The 22,816-nt window shown below is 42.4% G+C and overlaps 1 protein-coding gene across 1 annotated transcript in view; it reads left to right on the forward strand.

The window, feature by feature from the left end:
• The first annotated feature begins 3,347 nt into the window (after positions 1–3,347).
• Positions 3,348–22,816, forward strand: part of slco2b1 (solute carrier organic anion transporter family, member 2B1) — a 37,155-nt gene continuing 17,686 nt past the window's right edge. Inside the window, exons 1-6 of the mRNA XM_030068450.1 lie at positions 3,348–3,442; positions 14,498–14,580; positions 20,088–20,225; positions 20,451–20,613; positions 20,755–20,979; positions 22,204–22,302. Coding sequence (XP_029924310.1) covers positions 14,503–14,580; positions 20,088–20,225; positions 20,451–20,613; positions 20,755–20,979; positions 22,204–22,302 — 703 coding nt within the window. The 5' untranslated portion in view covers positions 3,348–3,442; positions 14,498–14,502. The remainder of the gene's footprint in view (positions 3,443–14,497; positions 14,581–20,087; positions 20,226–20,450; positions 20,614–20,754; positions 20,980–22,203; positions 22,303–22,816) is intronic.

Raw genomic sequence — 22,816 nt, forward strand, 5'->3', positions numbered from 1 at the left:
CTCATTCACCATAAGCACCTTGAACCCAGCACTTTTTAACTCCTTTTTTTTTTTTTCTAACACTTTTAACCTTTTTGCACACACCTTTTATCAACATATTTATTATCTATTATCACTATGTGTTTTTATGTATTTTACTTGTGTCCCATGATTTGTGTTGTTTTTCTCTCCATTGTCATGTATTTCTTCCCTTTGCTGCTGCTTGTGACATTTTAAATTTCCCCTTGGGGATTAATAAAGTAATCTATCTATCTATCTATCTATTTATCTATCTATCTATCTATCTATCTATCTATCTATCTATCTATCTATCTATCTATCTATCTAAATCAGCTGTGAGACTGCATTCTGTTACGTTCATGATGTGTTAATTGTATTTTATGATTTCTTATTTATTTCATTACTTTATTCTGTGTCCTTTTATTCTACATGTCTGATTGTGCCAACGGCGGCTGTACACCAGATTGCCCTTTGGGGACAATAATGTTTTCAAATCAAATCAAAATCAAATCAAAAATCACATTCCCGGGCACCGACCCTCTCCTCCTTTCTCTCTTTCCTCCGCTGTTTTGTCGCACTCTGGAAAAGCAAACACGGGCAAATTAATGAAGCTGAGTTTGCAAATCGATGCAGTCACAAATGCAACGTGTTAGAAATGAGCCGCCGGTCGGACACACGCTGTGGCGTCCCGTACCGACCCGGACTGACACGTGTGAGGTGAGAACTGATGCTAACTGACGGACAGCAGACACGTGCAGCCGACCGTGTGGCTTTTAGCTCCACAACATACAAACACAAACTAATATTCAAAAAAATACCTGTGGCTCTTTATTTTTGCCGACATTGTGCTTAACCGTTTTTCCGTCCACCGTTTTTCCGTCCACCGTTCCCTGCAGAGCGGACGGATCCTGTTGAAATGTTCCATGCATGTTTGGCACTGAGCCGACCACATGCCAGCGCAAAGATGTCATGATGGTGTTTACGCAGCGAGAGAGAGAACGTGTTAGAACTCATTCGGTTTAAGGCGACCGTCCCCTTGTAGGGAACTGGGAAGCTTTAAGAAACACACTGCAAAAGCTCAAAATCTTACCAAGAACATTTGTCTTATTTCTAGTCAAAATATCTCATTACACTTAAAATAAGACATGATCACCTAAGAAATAACTTGTTTTTAGATAATTTTCACTTGTTTCGAATGAATTTTCACTGGAAAATTTGCTTGTTTCATTGGTAAAATTTGCCAGTGGAAAAAGTGAAAATTCACTTGAAACAAGTGAAAATTGTCTAAAAACAAGTTATTTCTGAGGTGATCATGTCTTATTTTAAGTGTAATGAGATATTTTGACTAGAAATAAGACAAATATTCTTGGTAGGATTTTGAGTTTTTGCAGTGCAGGCTTTGTTCTTCGTCACGCTGCCACCTGAGCTGTGAATGTCCGGGGCCAACGTTTACTGAACGCTTTTGACCCAAAGTGGTAATTCTATTGATCAAAATACATCCTGTTTGAAAAAGACCATTCTTACACAGTCTTACACAAAACTTCACTAGACATTCTTTCCCCAAAACATCTCAAAACCAAACTGATTAGAGCGGAAAATGATATGCAAAGTGTTTACGGCATCATTCCTTTATTCTAGCAGAACTTATTTAATCTGTACGCCGACCCAGAATCCTTTTGAATGATCAATAGTTCCATCACTTGCAATGACTGATATTTAGCTGAAGGGAAATCTGCAGTCAGACATGTCTTTTTCTATTCTCACACATGCACACAAATCCAACTAGAAGTAAAACTAATATTTTCATGTCAAACCCGTATTTTGGTCAAAACAAGCCAAAGTGCTTCAAAAGTCAAAATAGAGGCAGGCTGGCTCAAGATTACAAAAACAGCCCCTCATTCGTTTTAAAGTCCAATTCTCCACTTTTCATTTTGACGTTGCTTTTGGCTCCATAACGAGCTAGCTAGCTAACAACTGAAATCTGCAAAATATCTATTTTTTTTGTCACCAAATCAAAGCCTGAATATTTCTGTGGTGTTCCTCAGGGTCTTGGTGTCGTAATGTGGGATTTTGGAGGGCTTTAACCATTTTTATTAATTCCTCAGGGGTCAGAAATGGTTCAATTTCACACCAAATCAGTGTCATTTGTGCAATAATCCATATTCAATACCATACTTATGTGCAATAACCTATAGTGCAATAACTCCTGTCCATGTTTGCACTTGTACATATATTTTTTCTTTCTTTTTATTCTATATATATTTATATTTATATTTATATTATATTCCTTTCTTTATTTTTCTTAACTAATTACTCTTTTTACTTTACACTTTGAGTGGGAGTTGTTATTGTAACAAAAAGTAATTTCCCCCTGGGGATCAATAAAGTATTCTGATTCTGATTCTGATTCTGATTCTGATAATAAATGGCATCAGCATAAAAATTGCTGAAACAACTTATGACACATAACTGAACATGAGAATGGCTTCATATACTTCTATTATAATGTTCTAACTCTCATACCCTATAAAGAAATACACAAATAATGTTATAATGTTCTGCACTTTTGCACATTGTAGTTTATTCAAACAAAAAGCAAAGTTTAAAGTGGCTAACTTCACAGTAAAAGCGTTGTCTGCTTGTGTATTTACTGTCGTGTGAACTGGAATTAAAAAACAAATGGGAGTGGCTTGAAGAGAAGTTGGGTGGTGATCCATGTAAATAAGACAGATTCAGAGCTGCTGCAAGGTTTGTTTTTTCACTTTGACAGAGCCAGGCTAACGACTCTCATAGACTTCAAGTCTTTATGCTAAGCTAACAGGAAATGCTATCCATAGGAGCTGAACCACTGGACGTCCAGAGGTGGAAATGGTGTCCAACATCTGGACTCAGTCTGGGGAAGCTGGGAAAGAAAAGGGGATTTCACACAAAATGGTGGACTATTCCTTTAATAACTCAGTTTCTTACTAATGTAACTTGTTGTTGTTGTTGGATTTAAGATCTACATTATGTGTTGTGTTAAAATGGATTACACAAAAGGAAAGGAAGCAGGAGGAAAATCTATCTGTTTTCAGGCTGTAACTTCACACACACACACGCATATGCACACTCACACACACACACGCACACATACGCACATGCACACTCACACACACACACACACACAGTGAGGTTTGAAAGCTTCCTCGAGGATCTGTGTCACCCTCCTTCCTTCACTCTGTGAAGCAATGCCTCTGAAATAATGCCTGTAACTAGGAGCCCTCCCCCCTCCACACACACACACACACACACACACACACACACACACACACACACACACACACACACACAGAGGAGCCCTCCCAGAGAGCAGCAGTGATCTGAGGCGCTCAGACGGCGGCGGCAGGACGGAGCAGACGGAGGACGTGAGCGAGGACAGAGGACGAGCACCAGCGGCTGCACAGTGAGTTTGTCTGCGAGGCGTTTTCCTGCCTGGGAAAACCAGGAACTTTCCACGCTTTCACCGCTGCTGCTGCTGATCTCAGCTGCTTTGTAAGAGCAGAAGGAGTGCAGCAGGACTCCTTTCACTGCTCTTAATGAAAACCAGGCTGCAAGTCTCAGAGGGACAGTCAGCCAGCAGCAGAATGTGCATGGCAGCTGCTTTTTTGCATGTCAGTTTTCCTGGGTTTTAAACTAAAACGTCTAATAATAACCATGTTGTGTTGGTGTGCTGTGTGTGCTGTGTGTGTGGCACTGCCAGGGTTGGTAGTTCACTTCCCTGCCAGAGCCTGTTTGTACTTGATGGCTTATTGTGTGCAGACGGGCTGATTGACAGGCACATTCAGGTCCCGATTACATTCACAGCTAATCTGATTGAGATTATCATGACTGCAAGAAATGCCTTTGCTTTTCTGAGGGAAAAGAGCAACTTTTAAAAAAAAAACAAAAAAAAACCCTCAGCAGGGTCACCTCAGGTTTCTGTGAGGCAGAAACTGTAAAAGATCAAGTGACATTCAGACTTCATACCAAAAAATGTGGGGAAAAAAAATTATAATAAAAAAAATAAATAAATAAATAAATAAAATAAAATAAAATAAAATAAAATAAATAAAATAAAATAAAATAAAAGGAAACAATAAATGTACCAAGCAGGGAAATTGTTCCTCATGATAACATAACTAAAACAAACAAACAAATAAAAATAAAAAAATAAAATAAAATAAAACAGAAACATATCAACCAGGGAAATTTCTCTTCAGTGACTCAGAGTTTTTCAGAGTTTTTCAGACTCATGATTTGGGAATAAACCTCGGCACTACGATATGAACATGAACTTTCGGAGCCTTCACACTTTCTTCACTCCAGTTTTCCATCAGCGGAATAAAGTCCTCCACATGAGTTTTCCTAAAAGCAGCAGCACTGTTGGCTTTTCAGGACTTTTTCACACTGAAACGCTCCCTCCTCCTCCTCCTCCTCCTCCTCCTCCTCCTCCTCCGCCAGGGAAAATAGTCCCTAACCGGGGAAACGTTTTGCTTTCCACAGCCAATCATCAGCTGTGTGGTTTCTGAATGTTGAGGACTTTGTTTGCCGCAGAAGCAGAACTTCAACCACAAACTCACATTTTGAATTTTGAAAGATTGAAATATTTGAAAGATTTTGTGAAATATTTAGTTCCCCGGCAGGATCTGAGAAACGTCTGTTTGCCATGGACAACGTGAACAGGCCAAACATTTAAAATCAAAGTTTACCTGTAGCTGCAGCTCCGCCCACTCAGGTTATGATTCTGATCTGGAAGCGTCCAGTCAGCCAATCAGACGCCAGAATACCTCCAAGGTAATGTTGCAGCTCTCGTCATGGTCAACTAACCGCTGCACCTTTTTTTTTTTTAACATATATTTTTAGAAAGCCGGCAGCTTTGGTGTTTCCTGTGATCGATGTGATCTAAAAAAAGAGCAGACTGTCTCATCGCACTGAAGGCCAATCAGTGACGACGGAAGTGGAACCAGAAAGTTCCTTGTTTTTTCTTTGACAAAGTGCTCAGCAGTGGAAATGAGCTGAGAATTAAACCAACAGAGAATTAAAAAAAAAAAGAACAGAAAAACTAATAAATACATAAATAAACATCATTTTCCTGCGGAGCTGCAGAACATTAGGAGACGCTCATGTTTCTTCTCCTCTGGTTGTGTGAGCAGCGAGAACTTCACATCACATGCCTGCTTATCATTATGACTTTATTATAAACACAGCCACAGTCGGCGTACCAGCCGCGGCGAGCACGGTGCAGCACCTACACTCAGAAACATAAAGGTACCAGCTGGAACCTAAAATGGTTCTTCAGATTGATGCCACAGAAGAACCTATTTTTGGTTCCACAAAGAACCTTTTAGCAAGAGGTCCTTTAAAGAGCCATTTGTGCCGATGGTTCTTTAAAGAACCCTGAAAAGGTGGCTCAAAGAACCATACAAAATGGTTCCTTGAGGATCTATAAATGGTTCTTTAAAGAACTTTAGCAAAAACAGTTTCTTTAAAGAACCATTTTCAAGAAAGTTCTTTGTGAACCCAACTGATCATTACCCGTATATTAACCGTTATTAAATGGTTCTTTAGTAGACGGGACGGGACGGGGGGGCGTAGTGGGACGGGACGGGGTGTAGCGGGACGGGACGGGATGGGACGGGACGGGACGGGACGGGACGGGACGGGCCGGGAGGCGATGCTGAAGCCTGCAGAGGTCATTATTTGCAGCGGCTCGTTGCCTGTCTCTCCAGTTGAGTGATTTTTTTTTTTTTTTTGTTAACATTCTTCGGCAGCAGTTTCCTCTCTGCTCTTATCTCTTATCTGTCGGCCGACTCTCCCACAAAAACAAACATGACCCTAAAATAGCCCGCCTTACTTCCCTGCTCGCTCTCCTCTCTCACTTTTCTCTGTTTCTTTCTCTGTCTTTCCGGTCTCAACTCCCATGTTTTGCTTCTCTTCAAACAAGTGACAAATCTGCCGCCGGGATGTTTTATTGGTGCATGCCTCCGACGCGGCACATGTCGGATATAGTCACTATACTGTGTGTTATTCTGTTAAAGGGACATTACACCCCACATGGTAATGGTAGGCAGAAAACCAGAGAGCCATTTCTACACTTAACCAGGATCACTTCTAATACTCCAAGAAAAAACTTCAGAATTTTTGAGATTAGAGTCGTAAATTTACGAGAGAAATACATGTATATTCTCTGAGGTTAAAGTCAGAAATTTATGAGAAAAAAAAAAAAAACTTACAAATTTATGATTAAAAACCTCAAAAATTCAGAGATTATAAAGTCACAAAGTTACAAGAAAAAAAATAACGAAAACTAGTTTGTTTTCCTCCTGTGGGATTCAGTCAAGTCAGGAAATCCTGCTGGTTTGAGCCCAGAATCCCAATCTTCCCCTCAGCATCTGGACTGTTGGAAGAGACGCTGGAAGGGCAAAACAGCATTTTTTTGGATTTGTCCTGAACTGATCTTTGCTTATTGGTGTTTAAATGTCTCATATGTGCGTCGCTTTGGATAAAAATGTCTGCCAAATGTGAATTGTAATTGAAATTTTAGTTGTCAAGGCCAAAACACCCCAACTGAAGCTGCCTCACTGACCATGGAGGCCATGTGCACCTGCGCAGGCCTCGCTCTGCGGATCTACTTTTTTGCACAGCTAGTCTTTTTTTTTTTTTTTCTTAAACTCGAAGTGCGGCTACACGGCTCTCCAACAGGGAAAAACCTGGCTGGCACACAGCGAACCCGCAACACAGACACAGTTCCATAGGAATTAACAGGAATAGACTGGAAATGAGCAAAAGTGCAGGTTAGTCTATAACAGGGGGATTAAATGCTGTTGAATAGAAAACAACCAGGTTTAATGCATGATTTAATGAGGAAAAGGGAATATGTTTATTTTATTCAACATTCATGTTTTTTGTTGTTGTTATTGTTTTTTGTTCAATGATTAAAGTTCTACCAACACATAAATCAAAAAGTCAAAAATGTCATTGTTCAAATTTGTATTAGTTTGCATGCATGTCTGCTTATGACAATACAAAATTTCCAAAATTTCCCAGCTGAACTTCCGATGGAAAGTGTGCGAAAGTTTCTGGAAATTTACCAGAAATTTTCCGCCCCTTTGCAACCCGGTTCACACCTGCCATCAACATGCAGGATGGGTGTTAATGCACCTAAAAACGGGGTCAAACTTTTCCTCTTGCCACCTTGATCCTGCTCAGCATCGCTGGATGCAGCACAGGAGCTCATCCCTAACGAACACTGCAAACACATCTCCATGTTACCAAGTCACTCAGTAGTCCAGACATTTTATGACTCAAGGTCAAACAAATTGCAACAGAAACAAACTCAACTGATTTTGTATCCTCAGTATGTCCTGAGTGAGGGGAAAAAAGCCCCGAAGAATCCCACTGGGGGAAAGTTTCGAAAAAGCCCAAAATATAGCCCATTCAAACGCCTATTACCATTTTTTCTCATGTGAATAGGGTAAAAATTTTTACCTTTAGGTATAACCATGAAAATTGCTGAGTTGATTACTTACATATAGACAAATAAAAAATGTATTGCACGTTTTTTAAAATTGTTTATTGACATGAGCAAATGATGCATATTTGAATCATGTACACGCTAATTTGCATAAATGCTACAACAGATATAAACGTTGGGTATAGCCAGGTGAAAATCTTGTAATCAATCCTGTTGACATATAACAGTCAAATACTAAACATTAAGGTCTGAATGGAACGCATTTAGGCTACCAATGAACATTAAGGAAGAAGGAACTTCAAACCAGTCTTTAGTGATTATCATTGTAGAGATGAGGTTTGGAGTTGGGTCCGTGAGGCTGTTTCTGGGAGATAAGTCTCTAGTGTCTCTAGACTCTAGTGGTGCAGCCACAGTACAGCATTAGCATTGTTCAACCAAGTGCTACCCACAGCAAAATGACTGTTTGATCAAAAAAGCTATACTGTGACGCTCCCTGATCTCAGCAGCAGTCACCTCCTGAAGAAAGGAGCATGTCATAACTGCTCCACTAAGGTGGTAGCAATCTTGAAAAACGTCAGCCATTTTGAAATTTCTAAATGGTTACTTGTCAAGTGACCCATGGAGACAGCTCATCCCAATTTTCATGCTAATATCATAAGAAGACCACTTTATATGCCCTCTGTAGTAAAACTGTGGAGTTTATGCAAATTAGCTCATGTTACTAAACAATTTCAACAAACTTGCAATACATTTTTTTTTGTCTATATGTTAGTAATCAACTCAGCAATGTTCATGGTGATACCTAAAGGTTAAAATTTTTACCCTATTCACATGAGAAAAAAAGTTAATAGGTTTTTGAATGGGCTATATTTTGGTCTTTTTTGAAACTTTCCCCCAGTGGGATTCTTCAGGGTTTTTTTCCCTCACTCAGGACAGACTGAGGATACAAAATCAGTTGAGTTTGCTTCTGTTGCAATTTGTTTCACGTTGACCCCTTATTTGGCTTAAAATTACTGGACTACAGGCTCAAATCCTGTTTTTCTTCCAGTAAAGTCAAAAATCCCCCAGTAGGATGAGATAATCTGAGATAATCCCACTTGTTTCCAACCCTAATTGACTTGTTCCCAGAATTTCCTTGAATCAAGTGTCATTTTCTTGATCCCAGCAGACTGATCTGCCTCATTGTTCCTTGTCTCAACACATTTAGACTCGTTCCCTCAACAGTATGTGTTGGACCACAGAGTGATGATCTGTCACGGCTGTATGAAAGGCACCATTGACTTCAGTGAATTTCATTATAACTTAATGACCTTGTGCCAGTGTGTCTGAGGACTCTGAGGCCGGGGGCTAAATCATTAACTACATGACATTGCTGATTTCCTGGGAAATCTCCTCTAACAAGGAAAACATGAGTGTGGAGTAGAATTACAGGAATTTTCAGCGGGGGTTTTACCACAGCAGCCACTGTGTTGTACACCAGCCCACCACATGACAGGCATGTACATGTGAACCATATGGACACGCACACACTCACACACACACACACACACACACACACACACACAGAGGTGGAAACACTGGCTCCGAGCCTGTTGGAGTTGTTTTGTCTCTGTGTTGCAGTGCTTACAATAGGAAGTGGTGTGTGAGGCCGGGAAGCCTCTGATGTGGGGGTTCGGTCACCAGAGTCGGAGCGACCGGGTTTGACCTCGTGGCCTCAAAGGTCAGCGTGTCAGCATTTCACACAAATAACAGCCTCGTGGTCGAGGAATACACCAACGCTTTCGGCAAAATCCCCTTTTCTGACCGAGACGAGATGTTCACCTCTGAGCCTCTGTGAAGCTTAAAAAACCAGAGGAGAAGTTAACGTGTGGTGGATCTTCCTCTACATTCAGCGGTGCGCGGATTTGGATTTGGGAAAAAAGTGGGTGTGGCTCAAGGTGATTTTTTTTTTTTTTTTTTTTTTTTTGTAAATCTTTAGATTTTAACCACAAAGAAATTCCTGCCTGTTAAAACTCTGTAGGTTTAGGAAAGCCACTCTCACAACTCTGCATTCTGCAAACGAACAGAAATCTCACTGTGAAAAAACCTGTTGGACTTCTGTCTCTGACGCCGCCTGACGTCTCAGTGAACGCCAGTCAGGGCACTTTCCCAGCATGCTTTTGGGCAGTGGATATTTACTGAGCCCACGTCACTGTTATTTGACTCATGTTCCCTGTTCAGTTCTTTAGTTTGTCCTTGTGTTGTTTGTCATGTGCTCTTTGCTGGATCGGACTGGCAATCGGGCAATTCTGGCAAATGCCGGATGGGTACAAGTGGGCCACGGCCTATTTGACGTTGAATCCGCCCTAAATGGTCTAAATGGTCACGTTGTTAATAACCTGCGCAGTTTGAGGCAGCTGCAGGACGTTTCTCAGTCTCTCAGGTAGGTCAGGCTCTTCTACTGTGTTTGCTGCTTTAGGCCGATGTGCTGCTGTTTTCTCAGTGTTATTGCGGCTCAGCTGATTCGTCACTCTGGCTCCGCTCCAGCAGGGGGCAGCACGGTGAGTCTGACTGAGTTTAAAACGTGTCGGCAGCACGAGAGCGTGACTGCGCAGCCCGATGTGTGAGCTGGACGATGGACTGAACAGAGCGCTGCCGTTCATTAATGTCCACATTCAGACCCATTTCCAGATCATCAGTAGGCCAGGCCAACATTCAGGAGAGCTTTTGTCCAGGGTGACAGCTGAGGTCGGTTATTTTGTTGTATGATAACAGCAGTGCATTTTGTCATAGGCTATACACTCCTGATCAAAATCTTAAGACCAGTTGAGAAATTGCAAGAATTTACATTTTGCACTGTTGGATCTTAAGACGGTTCTAAGTAGAGCTTCAAAATGCAAAAAGAAGAAATGGGAGTGAGACAAAAAAAAAATTGAGTAAGAAATTTATTGCGAACAACCTTACTCAACACCCTGAAATAGGCTAGTCATCAGCTGATCAAAAGTTTAAGACCACTGCCTTTAAAAGCCCAAATCTTGGCAAAAATGTGGATTCAGTGTCATTTTCTGTCAGGTATCCACACTGTCATGACCTCCTGATGGCAAAGGCAAAAAAGCTTTCTTGGTAATCACCTCAAAAATTCGTTCGGCATGCTTGATGCTAGTGTTTCCAGGAGGCTAGTGGGAATGTTGCTCCAAGTGGTGAAGAAGCTTCACGGAGGGCATCCACTGTCTGGAACTGGTGTCCATTTCTGTAAACTTCCCTTGCCATCCAATCCCAAATGTTCTCAGTTGGATTTAGATCAGGTGAACACGCAGGATGGTTCAAAAGAGTGAAGTCATTTCTCTGGAAGAAGTCCTTTGTCAGGCGCGCATTGTGAACTGCAGCGTTGTCCTGTTGAAAAACCCAGTCATGACCACACAGACGATGGCCTTCAGTCATGAGGGATGCCCCCTCCAACATCTCCACATAGCCAGCTGCCGTTTGACGCCTCTGCACAACCTGAAGCTCCATTGTTCCACTGAAGGAAAAAGCCCCCCAGATCATGATGGCCCCCCCCTCCACTGTGCCATGTAGAAAACATCTCAGGTGGGATCTCCTTGTCATGCCAGTAACGTTGGAAGCCATCAGGACCATCAAGGTTACGTTTTTTCTCATTAGAGAATAAAACTTTCTTCCACCTTTCAGTGTCCCATGTTTGGTGCTCCAAACTCCAAACGGGCAATTTTGTGCCGTTGAAGGAGACGAGGCCTTTGAAGACGTTTTTTGTTCTTTAAACCCTTCTCTGGCAGATGCCGTCTGATGGTTATGGGACTGCAGCTGGCACCAGTGACGAGCTTAATTTGGGCCGAGGATCGTCCCGTGTCTTGACGGACAGCCAATTGGATCCTGGGCTGGTGACATTTTTTTTGGGTCTACCACTTGACTTTTTTGTTCCATAACCCTCAGGATCTTTTAAGAAGTTAAAAATGACTGTCTGACTGCGTCCAACCTCAGCAGCAATGGCACGCTGTGAGGGCCTTGTTGTTGGGCCTTATGCAGCTCAACAATCCGACTGCGTTCAAAGACAGAAAGCTTTTTTGCCTTTGCCATCAGGAGGTCATGACAGTGTGGATACCTGACAGAAAATGACACTGAATACACATTTTTTTTTGCCAAGATTTGGGCTTTTAAAGGCTGTGGTCTTAAACTTTTGATCAGCTGATGAACAGCCTATTTCAGTTTAATGGTTGTTTGCAATAAATTGCTTACTCAATTTTTTTTTTTGTCTCACTCCCATTTCTTCTTTTTGCATTTTGAAGCTCTACTTAGAACCTTCTTAAGATCCAACAGTGCAAAATGTAAATTCTTGCAATTTCTCAACTGGTCTTAAGATTTTGGTCACAAGTGTATTCATGACATGTGATGTTTTAATATGTGTTTTATTTAAGTTATAGACTGCAGAGTAAATGTGCAGAGAGTTGGGTTATCTGTTGTCAGATGAATAGGTGGCACCTCTCTGGGTGCCCACCCTAACAGCAGGACCCCTGTTGTTATGTTTATGTTATAAATTGCCTGATATTGCTTTATGCAACTGATAAGTGTGTATGTTAGGGAAAAGGGGGCAGGTGGGGGTGGGCGGGTCCGACCGTGGCTCTTTGTGTTGTGTTATTAAGTTTAAACATGGTTTTACATTATTTGTGCACTGTGCCTGTTATTGTCTGTTCTTTTCCATGATGCATTTTGTTTCATAAGACTGGGGTTAATGATTGACTGATTGATCGATTGATTGAAGTCTTTAATGTTCCCGAGGGGCAATTTGATTTACAACAGCTGCTGGCACAATCCATGCACCATAAAAACAATAGTAAGTAAAAAAAGACTAAAGAGAACATAAAATTATAATAGTAATTACAAGTATCTGTTTGACTTGGTCTTCCTAGATAAGGCAAACCTGAGCTGGGTGTGGAGATGGTGACAGAATGGCCTTCGCCCTGCAGGTACACCTGATCTGGTTCCCTGGCTGAGATCCTTGATGTCAGTGATCTTGCGGTACAGTCTGACAGCCTGCCGCTTTGACTGACCTTTTCACAGATTGTGTCTGTGTTAGCCTCAAAGGTCAGCTTGTCATGCAGGATAGTGCCCAAGTGCTTACATCGTCTCCACCGCTAAGCCACTGCTCGCCGTCGGAGGCAGGGCAGTGGCTTGGCGCCCAAAACAGAAGCATGACCATGACCACACCCACAGGAAGTGGTTTATGGACACAGTCAGCGAGAGACTGAGCTGTAATGCAGGGGCGCCGCCAGGAATTTTGGGCCCCATGAAAAAAAAAAAATATATATATTTACTCGATGATGATTTGATAATTTTATATTAGTTTTTACCTGTTTTTTGGGGCCCCTGTCAGGCGAGGGCCCTTGGAATTGTCCTAACATTTCCCCCATATACGGCGCCCCTGCTGTAATATGTCAGAAATCAGATTGAAAAAGCGTTTGGCAGCTTCAGGTCGGTCTGTGCTGCTGCAGAGATCACAGCCTCACGTTCGGCGCTCAGTGAGTCACGTTTACACCAAACTGAGTTAAATCTCCGCTCGGCTTGGCACAGGTGACTGTTGATGAGTGGTGGTGACTGCAGTTTGGTTTGAAGGCGTTTATTATGGTCGATGTTCTGCTGGCTCAGCCTCGGGGCTGTTGTGGGTGTCGGGACGTTTGCTCAGTGCCTGTTAGCGGTCATGTTGGCGTTTCTGTTTGTCGTTTTGATGAGGGGTTTTTACGTGTAAGCTGCTGTGGCCTTTATTTTGACGAAAGGAGGTGAGCTTTTATTTCCGTGGTTTTCAAGATGGGATCCGGGGACCCCGAGGGATGCGTGAGTTTTTTTCTGTTTTCATTCATTTTCTAGAAGCTCCCTTGTAATTTTAACCTTTTTAAATGCTATTTTTTTCTATAATTAATGCTCTGCTGATTTTTCGCTAATTTGTCCCTCACCTCTTCTGGTGTGTTTTTGAAAGAAAAAACAGGGAATTGCCTCAGGTTTCAAAGGGTAAATTCACCACGACACAGAAATACGTAGGAGTGATAATTGTAACAGGATGTTTTAATCTCATTACACTGAACTGATTGAACGAGCATGACACTGAGTCACTTCCTGTCAGAGGTCCAGAGCAGGAAAAAAAATGTGAAACTCCTGCTTTTATTTAATTTTCCATTGGTTTTTATAGTTGACTTGTGGTGATTTGTGATATGAAGCTGGTCTGCTTTCATGTAAGAACTTTTATTTTGAAGTCGTGAGTTATGTAACACAGGGAGTGTGTTATTGTATTTATTTATGTATTTGTTGTCTTTATCCTAGCTGATCTGCCTTATTATTGTTTGCAGAAAAATTCCTGAAACAAGAAAAACTGCTCTGGAAACATGTGGGATTATGGGCAGATTTTATTGTATTTTAGTTTATTTTTTTCCTGTTTAACCCTGACTATGGGACAAAATGACTTGCAGGGATGGAGAGGTTTAAACGTCCTGCCAGCCTTCATTATCAGTTGTCAGGCTGCTGGGAAGGTCTGACGTCCTGCAGCTTAACGAGCTCATTTAGCAAACGTCCTGCCAGCAGTCTGTCTGCCTGCTCACACACACAGCAATAATATAGTAATAACTGCAATAAACTTTATCTGCACAACATGTTACATCAACAGGATAAAATGCAGAGACCAAAGAACAACACCAGTGAAACTACAGCGAGAGAAAAGATCCACATCAAGTCAACTTTATTTGTTGAGCCCACCACATGTTAACTGAAATGCTGTCCAAAGTTAGAATAAGAAGCAAAACTACAACAAAAAATTACAAAAAGAAGAAAAAATAAATAAAATTTTACATAAAATTGGAAAAAAATGACAAACTATAAGCAACATTAAAAATAAAAATGTAAATAAGTAAAACAAACAAAAAAGGATTTTTTATAATCTCTGATCAGAGCTCAGTCTCTGTCCGATTACTGTGTGTTGACTGTGTGTTGACTGTGTGTGTGTGTGTGTGTGTGTGTGTTCTCCAGGTGAAATGGGCGCCAAAGACCCCACCATGACTCGGGACGTCAGCAGATCATCGGGCTGCCGGAGCCCCTTCAACAGCATCAAGGTTCGCTCCACTTTTCTCTCCTCAAGGAAATTCAGAAATCAGAAATCCTTTATTGATCACAGAGCTGCAGATGCTCAAATTTTCAGCAGAAAAATTCAATTATAAGGAATAGAAAGAAATTTGAAATATGAAATAACAATTTTTAAAAAGTATGTAAATTATGTGCATTCAACCTAAATCTATACATTTATTCTGCAAAATATTAAAACAATAAATACAGAATTTAAAAAAATTGAGTACATGTAAAAAAAAAAAAAAAAAAAAAAAAAGTAGGCCTAATTTACCTGAATGAGATTTTTTTTTAAAAATCCTGAGAACACAGACAGAAAAACAGAAGGTGAGACGGATAATAACCTGCTCTGCCTGTCTGTCTGCCTGTCTGTCTGCCTGTCTGTCTCTCAGACAGGCTCATTTGATTAAATTTTAGTGCTGATCTGGGATTTCCACAGTTATTATATTTTTTTGACAATAACTGGCGTGCTGTGTTCAGGTGCCAGTAGGAAAGTCCCAAACCTGGATTTCCATGTTGGTGGATAATTCACGTGACAAACCTGGGAGAGAGAGAAACAAAAGGCAGAGTGTCTGTCGTTGCTTCGTGCAGTAAGACGTGTGTTGGTGTGTGTGTGTGTGTGTGTGTTGGTGTGTGTTACAGTCTAGTTATGTTTGGGTTCGGGTCGGGTTCGGTCACGTTGGTGTGATTTCAGTGAAAACTAACGTAGCTGCTGTGAATGTGAAGGCAACACGAGGCTAATTGAGGTGGTAGATGTGACCTGGTGGAGAAGGACAAGGCTCATCTCATATTTCCAATCAATTAATTGAACATTATAATAGACAGAAATTATATTTGTAAAGTGAATATGTATATAATAGATTAAATGTTGAGGACTTTGAACCAGAAATTCAGTTCCCCTGCAGGATGTGATGAACAGTTTGTTGACGTGGAAAATGTGGGGGCGTCGCAGTGAACGAACCAAACACTCAAAACCACTGGGATGGAGCTTTAATCATTTCATTTTAACCCCTTCAGACCCTGCGTCCATTGGAATGGACATGACATATTTCTGTCTCTAAATCAATAAATACTGGGTAATTGAATGATGTCAGTAATGCTGGTTACTGGTTGGATCCTGATTATCCAATCAAAATCATTTCATGACTTTGACCACGCTCTGAGAGAGTGACAGACATCGGACAAGATAAGCATGGCTGAGCGACTGCAGAGAGGGAGGAGTAAGTGCCCATTTTCAATCAAAAAAATAAATTTATGTTCATGATGGCCAAACAAATTTTCTGTCAGCATAACTGTAACTGTTACAAGTGATAATATTTGAAGTAATTTTGAACATATATCATATGGTTAATTTACAGGATTTTTTCAAAGTCTGATGTCCATTGCAATGGACATCAGGAGTTGGGCGAGTTTAGCCAACACACATATGTTTAGTGTCAGTATATAAAGAAACAAAATATCTATAAGCTTTCCATGGGTAAAGTATGGTGTCACAGTCTAATTATTCATGATTATACATTTTTAGATATATATATATTTTTGTACATAATGTTCTTGTAGAGTATCGAATTGAAGACTTTCATGAATGTCTTGTAAATGGAGAATTATCCAAACTTGACTCCATGAATTCAGGAGATGAGGAGGATGACACCAGGACTGAGATAGGTGATAAGTTTAGAAATTAAGAATGTTTTTAATTTTTCATATGTGTTTTTCATCAATATAATGTCTTATATGTAAGATCTAAATGGAATGCATAACAGTTCAAGAGCGAGAATACATAAAATGAGTAAAAATGTGATAGTTTTGTAATTAGATTCAGAGAGGGACAGTGGAGAGGTTACATGCATGCCAGAAGAACTTGATGTGGCAGAAGAGGTTGAGATAGAGGAGACAGACAGCATAGGGACAGAGGAGGACAGAGGACAAGAGGAGATGACAGTAACCAGTAAGGAAGAAATCAAGTCCCGTGACAGGCTGTTCAATACAATCATTGACACTTCCTTTGAGAATCCTCCAATTCATGAGGATCATCCCATTCCAAGTTAACATGTTATCAGTTCATTAGCCTACTATAAAAACAACATACATCTACTACATACACTATACTCTCTCTCCCTCTCTTCTTGCAGGCTCCGGGCCTGGTGATGGCCTCACTGCTGTTCCCTACTCATGCTGTGATAAACCTATCGTGTTCATGTGCATGTTCAGAACTGTACAAAGACTCAAACATATGCAAACATCCAGTTCCAGATGTTTAGGTCATATCTGATTGATTACTATGTGGAAAAACTCAGCCTTATTGTTCTTACGTTTTTATGACATTTTACGCCCATTGTGTCGTGGCGTCCATTGTAATGGACATGAAAAAATACTATTAAAAACATGAGTTAGCAAAAAAAAAATTTTTTCACTTTGTTTTTATGTTGGAGAGGAGTCAGAATCAGTAAAAAAAAAAATTTTTTGCCCAGCAGAAAAAATGCGGGTCTGAAGGGGTTAAACTAATTTGAAACATTCAAGAGCCCAGAAAAGCAGCTTTTGAACTTGACCCCCAAGTATTCTCAGAGTTTATTTAATTGGTTCATAATCGTTGGTTTTGAAAAGGCTGTAAAATGTTGTCGACCCACAGCGAAGCATGTGAGTTATGAAGATCACCACATCTGCAGTCAGGAGGTTTTCATCAGAAAAGTGACAATATGCCATGAGAGACACACATCACCGTTTTCCCAGCTCTGCTCATGCCTCCCAGCTTCAGTTCTTAGATGATGAGTGTGTTTTTCCATGGAAGATGTTTGATCCTCAGTGTCCAGTCACTGTCCTGGGTGGGAGGGTCACATCTCAGCCAGGCTGATGGCCTGATTTACCATCAAAGAGACAGCTGTCCTTTGGAATTATATCTGTGGGATCAAACCCAGGGACACCATCTGGGGGAATCTGGGAATCTGACACATGATTCGGGTGAATCTGGGAATCTGGTACATCCAGGGGTCTCTGGGAGTCTGGTACACAATCTAGGGGAATCTGGCACATGATCCAGGGGTCTCTGGGAATCTGGCACACCATCTAGGGGAATCTGGCACACGATCCAGCGGTCTCTGTGAAACTGGTACACCATCCGGGGGTGTCTAGGTATCTGGTACACGATCCGGGGGTCTCTGGGAATCTGGCACATGATCCAAGGGTCTCTGGAAATCTGACACATGATCTGGGGGAATCTGGCACACAATCCAGGGGTCTCTGGGAATCTGGCACACGATCCAGGGGTCTCTAGGAATCTGGTACACGATCCAAGGTTGTTTGGGAATCTGGCACACCACCTGGGGGAATCTGGCACACGATCTGGGGGCCTCTGGGAATCTGGTACACGATCCGGGGGTCTCTTGGAATCTGGCACATGATCTGGGGTAATCTGGCAAACAATCTGGGGGGTCTCTGGGAATCTGACACACAATCCAGGAGGAATCTGGCACACGATCCAGGGGTCTCTGGGAATCTGGCACACGATCCGGAGGTCTCTGGGAATCTGACACACAATCCAGGGGGAATCTGGCACACGATCTGGGGGCCTCTGGGAATCTGGTACACCATCTAGGGGAATCTAGCACACGATCTGGGGGTCTCTGGGAATCTGGCACATGATCCGGGGGTCTCTGGGAATCTGACACATGATCTGGTGGTCTCTAGGAATCTGGCACATGATCCAAGGGTCTCTGGGAATCTGGCACACAATCTGGGGGCCTCTGGGAATCTGGTACACGATCCGGGGGTCTCTTGGAATCTGGCACATGATCTGGGGTAATCTGGCAAACAATCTGGGGGGTCTCTGGGAATCTGACACACAATCCAGGAGGAATCTGGCACACGATCCAGGGGTCTCTGGGAATCTGGCACACGATCCGGAGGTCTCTGGGAATCTGACACACAATCCAGGGGGAATCTGGCACACGATCTGGGGGCCTCTGGGAATCTGGTACACCATCTAGGGGAATCTAGCACACGATCTGGGGGTCTCTGGGAATCTGGCACATGATCCGGGGGTCTCTAGGAATCTGGCACACGATCCGGGGGTCTCTGGGAATCTGACACATGATCTGGGAGTCTCTGGGAATCTGGTACACCATCCGGGGGTCTCTTGGAATCTGGCACATGATCCAAGGGTCTCTGGGAATCTGGCACACCATCTGGGAGTCTCTGGGAATCTGGTACACCATCCGGGGGTCTCTTGGAATCTGGTGGTTTAAAATATCCACCAGAATGTGAATGAGCCCGTCTCAGAACGTCTGAGCTTTTAAACTTGACCAGAAAATATGTGAGCGACTTTTAGCTGTTCATCCACATGTTTGTGTTTTTTTTTCCTGGGGTAATAAAATAGCAAATTCAATTCTTCCATAAAAACATCTCCAACGTTTCAAGCTAGTGGAAGTTTACTGCGTTCCACACTTGCAGTGCCAGTCACTCTTCAACAATATGACATTTAATTCTAGTTCCCCTTTTGATTTTACGTATGAGAATGTGTTCTGCCTTGTTTCATCTTTGAGGGGGTTTGTTTGCATGCGCTCGTCAACAGTTCAGTCGCCTCCTTACCTTCTGCTGAGGTTCCTGTAACTGTAAAAATATGAGCAAATCCACATTTCTGACATTAAAGCAAACAACAGCAGGAAGCGTGAAGAAGCCTCGTGAGGCTCGGGCTGACCGGAGGAACCAGCTGCTGTGAAGCTCTCACAGAAAACGGCCGGCAGCTTCAGGTCAGCTCTGATGTGCGAGGAGGCGTCGCTTTCCCCAGGTGCATCCTGGGATTGTTTTCTGTCCTACTTGAGCAGTGCTGTTTCCTGGTGTTCAGATTTCTTTGAAGGGAGGGAGCAACCACTTACATTTACTCCAGTTACTGAGGCAGAGCAGCTTTATGGTCCACGTGTTCATCATGTCAGTGACTTGTTTTCCACCTAGAATATAACAAGCCACTTTGGAGACATTCATTCATTATTAATGAGCTGCTGGCTACTGATTGGCTGGTGGTAGTGGCGGCTAATTGAAAACGCTACATGACATCATCACTCCCCAGGGAGAAGCTCGTTAAACAAGCCAGTAATTTCATGAGTTGTCAATATTAATTTAATAATCAGTTATCAAATATGTTTATTTACTTTGGGTGATATTCATGTTTTCTCCATATTTGGCGCTGTGGAGTTTTTAGCTCCTGATCACAACTGTCATAACCCTCCTCCTACTCCTCTTCTTCTTCCTCTGCTTCTTCATCTCCTTCTTCTGCTCCTTCCACTTCCTCTTTTCTCTTCTTTTGTCTCCTTTGTCATCTTCTTCTTTTTCTTCCACCTCTACTTCTACTACTCTTCTTTGGCTCCTTCCTCTTCTTCATCTTTGTCTTCCTTTTCTCCTCCACGTCCTCCTCCTCCTCCTCCTTCTTCTTCTTCTTCTTCTTCTTCTTCGTGTTCGTCTTCTCCTCCTCCTTCTTCTCCTCCTCTTCCTCCTCTCTCTGCAGTTCTTTGTGTTTTGTCAGAGTTTGCTGCAGTTGGCTCAGCTGCTGGTGTCTGGCTGTCTGAAAAGCTCCATCTCCACCATCGAGAGGCGCTACGGCTTCTCCAGCCAGAAGTCTGGCCTGCTGGCCTCCTTCAACGAGGTCGGTTCATTAAGGAAGATTTTTTTTAATCATACAGCACAATCTGTCTCTTCATAACTTTCTAATCTCAGGAAAGTGGAAGTTAATTTCTTTAATATTTTATCCCGAGCTGACAGCATGAGCATCAGGTTGTTGCAGGTCAGGAATTTACAAGACGGAATTGATGCTAATCTGATTGGCTGTGGTGTGTGTGTGTGTGTGTGTGTGTGTGTGTGTGTGTGTCAGGTGGGGAACGTGGGGCTGATCGTGTTTGTGAGTTTCCTCGGGAGTCGAGTCCACCGGCCACGGTTCATCGGAGGAGGAGCGCTGCTGGCGAGCCTCGCCTCCCTGTTGATGGCACTGACGCACTTCATCAGCGGACCGTACGAATACACCGGCCAAATCAGCTGTGAGTGCACACACACGCACACACACACACACACACACACACACACACACATAAAAATACACACACGTTTGTTCTTGTCTAAAACACACACACACACACACCTGAAGTTCCACTCACCTTGTGTCTCTCCACGTTAAACAGCCGACAGTAACAGCGACCACGGCCTCTGCCAATCAGAGAGAGCCCTCACCGTGCTGTCGTCCAATCAAAGCTGCAGCCAGCAGGAGAGCCCCGCCCAGCGCGGCGTCTACCCTCTGCTGCTGCTGGGTCAGCTGCTGCTGGGCATCGGCACCGTTCCCATCCAGCCTTTCGGCATCTCCTACATCGACGACTACGCCAGCAAGAGGAACTCGCCGCTCTACCTCGGTACTTGGAGAACTCGCCGGCTCGTTGCTGTGTGGTGTCGGGGTTACCGTGTGGTGTCAGGGTTATGGAGCTCACCAGTTTCCCTTCGGCCCGGCCGCCTGAGCAGGTCACAGTCGCGTGGTGACAGAGCATTTTGAAGACCCCTTTAAGAACCAGTGTTTTTCAGAGAGTATCCCACCCAGTCTCATGGCAGGTTGGGAAACAGTCATGAAATTTAATCTACAGATTTGTGTCCATGGACACAAAATGTCCCATAATGTCCATGAGAACACAAACTTTACATTTTCCAATTTGGTTAAGGTTAAGGTTAGGGTTAGGGTTAGGAAAAGGTCATGGTTAACATTAAGAAATGGTAACCCTACCACACAGCAGACTCTGGAACCAAAGTTGTGAAATATACTTCCACATGAAAGTCATGTTGTTTGGCCTGAAAAAAAATCAATTTGTGTCCATCTGCACAAATCTATAGATTCAATTTAGTTACTAGGTCACAAACTACAGTGAGTTAGTGAGGAATACGTCTCTGGACTAAACTGTAAGAGGGAACATCTCTGTGCTCTGCTCGGCCACGCTGAAGAGCAGCAACATCAAGTCGAGCAATTCCTGCTGCATCTTAGTGTTAATGCTGACAGCTAAGTTTTGATTTAGTTTTTAATTTAGATTTTTTAGGTTTGATAGATGAAAACGAAAGCTTTTGTTTTTAATATCAAAAGTAAAGTTTGCACATCAGGAGGGTCAAGAGCTGGGTTTTCATTTGTCTGTCTGCTGTTTTGTGTGACTTGGCACTGGTTCATGTGCACTTCCTGCTGGGAAACTGGACTATCCAGTAAACCTGACACCACACGGACGCGGCACCAGCTTGCCACAAGATCTTCCACACTGTCTGTGCTTCCATTAAGGTTTTGTGCAAATTAAAAGTGAACTTTCAAAAAGTGAACAATGTTCAGGTGTGAATCAACTGCATTTCCATTCACACTGCAAAAAAATCTCCAGGTTACAAACTCAGTCAGTCTCATCTTCAGTGTTGAAATCTTGTTTTTGCTCAAACAAGGTAAAATGGAATGAGACTTGTTTCCAACGCTAATCAACCTGTTTCCATAGTTTTCTTGAATCACGTGTGGTTTTCTTGGTCCTTGTGGGCTGATCTGCCTGATTCTGCTTGGCCTCAACACATGAAACATGCAAAGGGCCGCACTGGAACGCTTCATGTGTTTCTGTCTGCAGGAATCCTGCTAGCAGTGACAACCATCGGCCCGGCCTTTGGCTTCATCATGGGCTTCGTAACGTTGCGATTCTTCGTTGACATCGACAAGGTTTCTAAAGGTGAGCCACCACAATAGACACAGTGTGGATCAGAGAAGAAAAGACCGGACGTTGTTACTCGACATACATTTTTAAAAGTTGCAAAAGTTAGAATCCCAGTCCTGTGATTGAATGCACCACGTGTTCGTGTGAAAGTTATTATTTTTCTGAGAGTAACCACAGTCGAGTACAATTTATTTTGTACTTGCCAAATGACCACAACAAACAGTTCAATGTCTGTTCTACTTCAGTTCAAGTTCAGGTTCCATTCTGCTCTAGGGATGCACCGATCCAATATTAGCATCGATATCAGCACCGATATCAACATTTTACCTGGATCGGGTATCTGTAAAAGCAGCCGATCCATGAGACTGATCCTTCCCCTTTAAATCTTTGCAACATGGGCTATGTCAATCAATCAATCAATCAGTCAATCAGTCAATCAATCAATCTTTATTTATATTGCGTCAAATCACAACAGAAGTTATCTCATGACACTTTACAATCAGAGCAGGTAAAGACCACGCTCTACAAA

Source organism: Myripristis murdjan, chromosome 14, assembly GCF_902150065.1.
Source record: "Myripristis murdjan chromosome 14, fMyrMur1.1, whole genome shotgun sequence".
Lineage (NCBI taxonomy): Eukaryota > Metazoa > Chordata > Actinopteri > Holocentriformes > Holocentridae > Myripristis > Myripristis murdjan.